Source organism: Lactuca sativa, chromosome 3, assembly GCF_002870075.4.
Source record: "Lactuca sativa cultivar Salinas chromosome 3, Lsat_Salinas_v11, whole genome shotgun sequence".
In the NCBI taxonomy this organism is placed as follows: Eukaryota; Viridiplantae; Streptophyta; class Magnoliopsida; order Asterales; family Asteraceae; genus Lactuca; species Lactuca sativa.
The window spans coordinates 39684212-39691456 of record NC_056625.2 but is presented as its reverse complement, the minus strand read 5'-3'; the positions used below and the strand labels follow the sequence as shown (position 1 = coordinate 39691456).

At 30.6% G+C, this 7245-nt stretch overlaps 1 protein-coding gene across 1 annotated transcript; it reads right to left on the bottom strand.

Annotated features, from left to right (window-relative positions):
- Positions 1-1065: 1065 nt before the first annotated feature.
- On the bottom strand, positions 1066-3197 carry LOC111906450 (polygalacturonase At1g48100). The gene is made up of 5 exons (XM_023902213.3): positions 3045-3197; positions 2487-2618; positions 2217-2390; positions 1940-2147; positions 1066-1854 (listed from the first exon to the last, which is right to left on the bottom strand). The coding sequence occupies exons 1-5, from the start codon at positions 3195-3197 to the stop codon at positions 1268-1270; spliced, it is 1254 nt and encodes a 417-aa protein (XP_023757981.1). The 3' UTR covers positions 1066-1267.
- Between the last annotated feature and the right edge of the window lie 4048 nt (positions 3198-7245).

Below are 7245 nucleotides of genomic sequence, written 5' to 3'. Positions count from 1 at the left end.
TGATATTTATATTCATTGCAATACAACGCCCCTAATCAAGGAGGCTTTTCCACAGTTAACAATTATAGCCTATATTGATGTATTTTCCCTTTTTAGTTATCGTGATTATAGGATCTGTTTTAGCTTGCTCTGTATATATTTTCCTATGTACCCCTATTTCTATATATTTTCCTATGTACTCCTATTTCTATCAATCGTAAAGTACAGAAAATTACCTCCCAAAATTGTTTACTAAGAGGTATTATTGAATTATTCCATGTAATGTTTGATTCAACAATACATAGTATCATGATATTTCATCAAATTGATTGTGTTCAACTATGGAATAATCATTTGCTTTTGTTAGTGATTAGGGTTTAAGCACAAGCCCTTTAGGGTTTAGCCATCAGACTTTAAGTATTCTCTATATATTCTTATGTAATTCTATTTTGAGAATCAATCAAGTCATTATCTTACATGGTATCAAAGTTGGTGTCTCGCACCCCCGTGGCTCAGCACATCCATGTTTATCTTCATGGAACCTCCGACTCTGAGAGGGAGTGTTAGTATATCTCACATCGGTACGACACGGTTTTATAAGTGGCTATATATGTTGTAGTCCATCTTCTCTCCACAAGAGCTCTTTTGGTGAGTTAATATGGGGCTCCACATATATTTACAGCTTTAACACTCATAACACATTGAGATCATGCTACAAATAAACAAGAAATTACTTGACAATGCCATAGAGTACAATATTCACTTCGATCAGTGGAGTACTTGTTTTGATTTTAATTTGTAGAGTGTTATCTTGTTGATATATATGTCCGGAAAACACGTTAATATATCTAAAATAGCACACAAAATTTGAAGACACGTATAGAGATTAGTAGAACTATTTTAGTACATTATATCATTCTACACGAAATCAGACTGTTAAAGGGCTAATTGCCGATATTTTAATGTATACATGTTTCCTTCACTTCTAAGGTAACTACATGTCCTCAAATAATCTGCTAATTTGATAGACTAGAGGATGTTATTGGTGTTAACTAATTACTACATCTTACGGTTACAGTTTTGTTAATGTCTCCCCTTATTTCCTGACAACAAGATGAATACCATGACTACACCTTCTCTTTTCAGTTTGTGCATAAAATGACACAATAAGAGCCAGGAATCTATAGAAACACAACCAATCCTATATACATATCCACCACCAAGCTAAAAAGAGGTCAGCAATTAATCACATAGATCTCACAACTAAATGCTCGAAATCATATCTAGGCTATGCTGCACATTGAGCATCATTGTAACCCCAACTGTTTAATGGGTTTCCTTCTTGTAAACAATCAACTTCAGGGATAATGGGAGCATTCAACTTTCCAAAAGCCTTCCAGCAGAATGGTTTATGCATATGGTAACCTTCTTGTTTTGGTTTGAGCTGAATATCAGTTAACTTTAAGTCCATACAAGGCTTGCTGTCACTACATGACAGGTGCACAGGTTGTACTGTATAAGTTCCCTGTATATTTTCAAACATAATATTTGCTATGCTGACAGCAGATGTATCATTTTTACATCTACTATGATCACAATAATACTGATCAATCATAATCGGGTACTCAACTTCAGAAACTTGAATGTTTGAGAACACAACTCCTTCAACTAACCCATCCCCACCCTGCCATGTCTTGATTCTGACACCTGTCATTGTGCCATGTATATTGATGTCTCTAACAGTAATATTGGACACACATGCTGTTGTGCCATCTATCCCTAAGCTTCCAATGCTTATTCCATGCCCTGGCCCACAATTCACATTATGTACAAGCACATTTTTGCATCCTGTTTGTATAGATATGCAATCATCTCCTGCATCCCACATGCATTCAAGTATCATAATAAGCTCATCACAAGTTTTAACTCTTTTTAAAAGGAAATGAAACCGAGAAATTACCACAAGAAAGATTTGTATGATGGATTATCACATTCTTGGTGTTGTGTAAGTGAATTCCGTCTGTGTTAGGACTATCACCAGGTGATGAGATGCTGAAATGGTGTAATAAAACTCCATCACAGTCTTCGAATGTAAGGTGGAATTGTGGACTGTTTTGGATTGTTATGCCTGTGACTGTTACTTTATAACTGCTGGAAAACCTCAGAGCCTGTGTGAGAAAAAAGTATATTATTGTCAATGTCGACATATTACAGTTATGAATTTACTTGGTCCTTACCATTGGCTTGGTTTTTGCCACCTGTCTATTGGTCCACCAAACTGAGCCTCTTCCATCAAATGCGCCTTTTCCTTTAATTGTGAACCCTAAAAGTTGTGTGAATTCAATCCATTGGCCAACACCCGAAGAACCCCATGCACTTGAACTGGTTGGAGCTAAAATTGTACCATCAACCTGCAAAAATAGTTTATATTTTAGATAAAATGATGCCTGTGTGTGTGTGTGTTGATAAATTATTATTATTTTTTTATAGTTTTTCTCTTGATATACCTGAAAACTAATATTTCTTTGACAATTCGAACCGGAGAATGAAGTGGGTCCCATGAGGAATCTATAACCCGATGGCACCACCATTGTTGACGTGGTGACTTTACAAGCATCTGCCCAAGCAGCTTCAAATGCCTGTTACACTTACACCCCTTGGTGAGTAAGTAACATAAAATTACCTTTTTGTGTGTTGATGAATGTTAATGCATATATAGCTTAATGATAATCCACACAAGGTTAAATATCCAAACAGATATATCTGATTGTTTCTCTTTTACTTAATTAGAAAGGCAAATGGACAAATACAATGTTCCTTTTATTAAGCTAAGGGTAAAACGGTAATTTACTTCTTTTTTTAAGAAAAGGGTAAAATTGGCATTTACTTTTTTTTCTCAAGAAAATGGTAAAATGATCATTTAGTTAAAAAAGAAACAAATTAACTTTGTTCATACAATACTTATTCCACTATTCCAGACAAACATTATTTATTCATTCGGTATATATTTTCTTCAATACAACCTTTGATGAGAATGAGTAGTTGAAGAGGAACAAGTAGCTAACCTTTTTATCATCAGATAAACCATCTCCTTTAGCTCCATAATTGAGCACATTAAATATTGAACCTCCCGACTGTGAATTTGCAGCATTTGAAAACCAGATAAAACATGCAGTTAGAAGAACAAATGTCAAGTTTTTTAAGCTAAATCCAATCATTTTTATAAGTAGGTGTGTCATGTGTGTGTTTATAGATAAAATGAGGTGCTCATTTGGTGTTTAAATAGGCAAAAGCAAGTGACTGTTTTTGATAGTTTCTGACATTCTCCTTTCTTGCTGACTCACATTAACGGAGTTCAATGATTGTGAAATGAAACCTACACACCATCAATGATTTATTACTTACTTAAAATTTTAATTTTAATTTTAATATAGACTGATATGATTGTGTAACGTTTTTTAATTCCCTTTTCACAAATGGTAATATATGATTGGAGGTTTAGCTAGTTAGTCACCTGGTGAAGCAAATGTAATTAGTTGTATACAAATTAATTTCATTACGAAATAATGAAAAATTTTCCTCCATTAGGAACCTTTAGCAGTCTGTTTAGAGTTGTTCACATGAGATGGTTTATTCTAAAATAGATTATTGGATAATTTCATTTATTAAAATTCGTTTCTCATGATACGTTTTTTGTAAAAGTTTTGTGGGGTTGAGTAGTTTTGTGTTCGTAACAGTTTCTATGGTGATAATAATGCTAGCCGAATAGTTCGGTTTCCATATGGTGGTCCATTCATTGGGTTTTGGTTTGGTTATCTGCATGATCTTGTGATATAGTATATTTTATAATGTAACTATATATATTGGTTAATGTACAAAGTATGTAAAGGATTGATATTTTCGTTTTTCTGGATCAAAACAATATTTTGATTTTAATAACATAGGATATATGATATTATATAATGAGGGTTACGTGTTATCTCCCCCTTCCTTGGATTTTATTTATTTATTTTAGAAGTGAGGGTGAGATATGTTCCTTGAAATTATTTAATTGTACATAATGGGTCATTAGTTTTGTTTTTTCATTATACTATTAAAGTGCAAATATACGAATATTATGTCATACTATCATTTAGACCTAAATGAACAAATTATTTCTTATTGAATGTCATATTGGGCATCACATAAGATTCAGTACTACCCCTAAAAAAATAGCGATCTATTGAATACAACCCAAAGATAAATTAGTAAGTTACCTAAAAGTAAACTGGCGTACTGTTGGTCGTCATTTTATAACATTGATCTTTTGAAGAAAAAAAAGCAAATAAATTTTACAAAATTATATGAAAGTTATGTGTCTTGTCCAAGTAGGTTTGAATGGGATCAAATTTTGAAACGTGTTAATGATAAAACCAAGAACTATATAAGTCCAATATTGGTTCGTTTTAGTGCAAACCATATACCGAATACAAAGTTTGGTTTTGGTTTTTTCTGACTTTTCAAATTTTAACGTACTGATAGTTATATCAGCTACAATATAAACCATATGCAAAGTAAAACGATGTTGTTTTAAGTTTGAAAAACATATATAGAACCAAGTGAATATAGCTAATTTGTACATTAATGCTTAATTAAGATTATGTCAAGTGACATAATCATATTGTTAGGCAGATAACTAGACACATAATGTAGGAAGATATTACACTTCTCTTGATCAGTAGGCGCCTAAAAGAGGAAGTTGTATTTTAGTTGCTCTCTTATGTAACTTGTGTGACCAATATACAAAAGGATACCTTTTTTTTTTTTAAGTTTTAATCAACAACATTAAGTTATCATATCAGCATGGCTTATAATTGAAGAAGGTTTAATAAAGCTGTAGCGGTCATTACTCATTACTGTAACCTTACTCCTATTCTTCAACGCCAATTTATCAATTAATATGCAGTTTCTAATTTTACACTGCGGATAAATTAAGAATAATATGTAATCACTGCTCTTTCTTTCGAAGTATAACCTATAAAGTATAAACCTTTTGAACCCACTAAATAAAGATATTCTTTTTTCATTTTCTGTCACCATGTGCCTTTTGTAGGTTAGTTAAAACTTAACACTAGGCGCTGGGCAAAAAGCAAACTGACCCGAATCAAAATTAGCTTGTTGATTTTAGATTTGTGACTTGTTTAATTCAGTAAGTCACTCCGTTTAACGCGTGTAGTTAAATGAGTTTGGTCTAGGGTTGAAATTTTTAACATGGTTGACCCATCCTTTGTTTAATATAATTCTTTTATATTTATTTAATAATTAATATTTAATTATAACATTAACAAATAAAAAATAAAATACCTTGTTTGAGAAATTGAGCACCATTTATTTCGTTTTCAGTTTTCATCACATTATTCAAAAATTCGAGTCTCGAACCAAACAATATCATTCACAATATAGAGTATAGACCCTAATCCTTGCTCTGATCCCAATATCCCATGTAGGTTTGGATTAGGATTTCGATTTGGTTTTGCTCTATATTAGAAATTTGAGTGTGATGGTGGTGGAAGGCAAGCTTTAAGTGGTGGTGGTCAACAAGCTTAAGCGATGACGGATGTTAGTATTAGCGGGTGGTGGTGGTCAGGCCCGACCCTAGGGGGGTTGGTGTGACCACACAAGGCTCCGAAAAAATAAGGCCCAAGTTTTAATCAAATTATATATATATATATATATATATATATATATATATATATATATATATATATGAGTTAGGTTCAAATGTTTTCACTATCTATTGTGTGCATGTATGACTGATTCCCGACCAATCATTTTAGTTATTTTAAGAAAATAATTAATGCATATTAAATGTTGAAGATGTAATTAATATTCATTATATCTGCAACATGTAATATGCATTAATTACTTTCTTAAAATAACTAAAATGATTGGTCCAGAATCAGTCATACATGCACACAATAGATAGTGAAAACAAAATAACCTAACACACACACATATATATATATATATATATATATATATATATATATATATATATATATATATATATATATATATATATATATATATATATATATATATATTAGTGTATTCAAAGTTTTACATATAATTTGTGTAGCCCAAATGGTTAAAATGTACATTTTGTTTAAGAATCAAGACGGGTTCTCCTTATCTTTACGTTTTTTATGTCAAATTATAGTTTAGCCATTCCTTTATTGTATATATTTCACAATCAATCCTCCTTCCAACTCTTTTAACAAATCAGTTTATAGAAATTAAATAATTAGTCCCTAAACTTTTATAAAATTCCATATGCCCATTTTTAATTAATTTATTTACTTTTAAGTTTTTCTTCGTGACAAATCATCCTCTTAAATTTATTTTGCTTATATATAAAAAATTGTATTTAAAGGTCTATTTTTATTTTTTTTACACAAACTTTTAAAATCAACAAACCTTGTCCTAGTGATGGTGACGGTGACTTCTTAGGAAAACAATGTAATTTACTCTATTAAACATTAATAAATAAAATCACATAGAACAAAATGGGGGAAAAACAAAGGAAGGTTAAAATCTTCATTAACTATTATAGTTAAAGGAGGTTTATTAAGGATTACTGTAAAAACGATCAATATAATGATCATTATCATCAAATTTTCAAAAATATAACCAAAATTTATGAAATTACAAACCACAAAGGCCAAAACTGTAATTTACATATGTTTTCGTGATCGATCTAATAATAGGTCCACATGCAATACACACACAACATTTAGGCCATGGATATGACTCTGGGCAAACCAAAATTACCAATCCTTATTTATTAACAAAAAATGCACATAAAAAGTAATTAACTACTTTTTATATTTAAACATATTTCTCTAATTTCATTGTTCTAAAGGCTTATGAAATATATTTATAATCATAAGATACCTAATTAGTAAAATAGTGAGAAATTGACCAATCGATAACTAGTTTCTTGCTTGTTAATCTGGTATCTTATTTTATATTGGACGAATGATCACAATTACTATTTCTATAATCTATTTTTTCGTATTATGTTAAAACTCATTTGAACTTTTATAGTATCTCTTTTTAAAAAAAAAAAAAAAATTTATAATATATGCAATATTAAAAAGATTTCATGTGTATTGGTTGCTAAACAATTTATCTATATTATCTAATAAATAAAAATGTCTATGTGCTACATATCATTTTTTCAAAAATTTAAATTTAATTTTCAGCTTTATTTATAAAATGACACGA

Excerpts from the sequence above, each read along its gene's own strand:
- LOC111906450 (XM_023902213.3), bottom strand. The coding sequence starts at position 3,197 with ATGATTGGATTTAGCTTAAAAAACTTGACATTTGTTCTTCTAACTGCA. Across the intron at positions 2,391-2,486 it reads AAAGAAATATTAGTTTTCAG|GTTGATGGTACAATTTTAGC; the intron begins GTATATCAAGAG and ends CTATTTTTGCAG. Across the intron at positions 2,148-2,216 it reads TGGCAAAAACCAAGCCAATG|GCTCTGAGGTTTTCCAGCAG; the intron begins GTAAGGACCAAG and ends TTTCTCACACAG.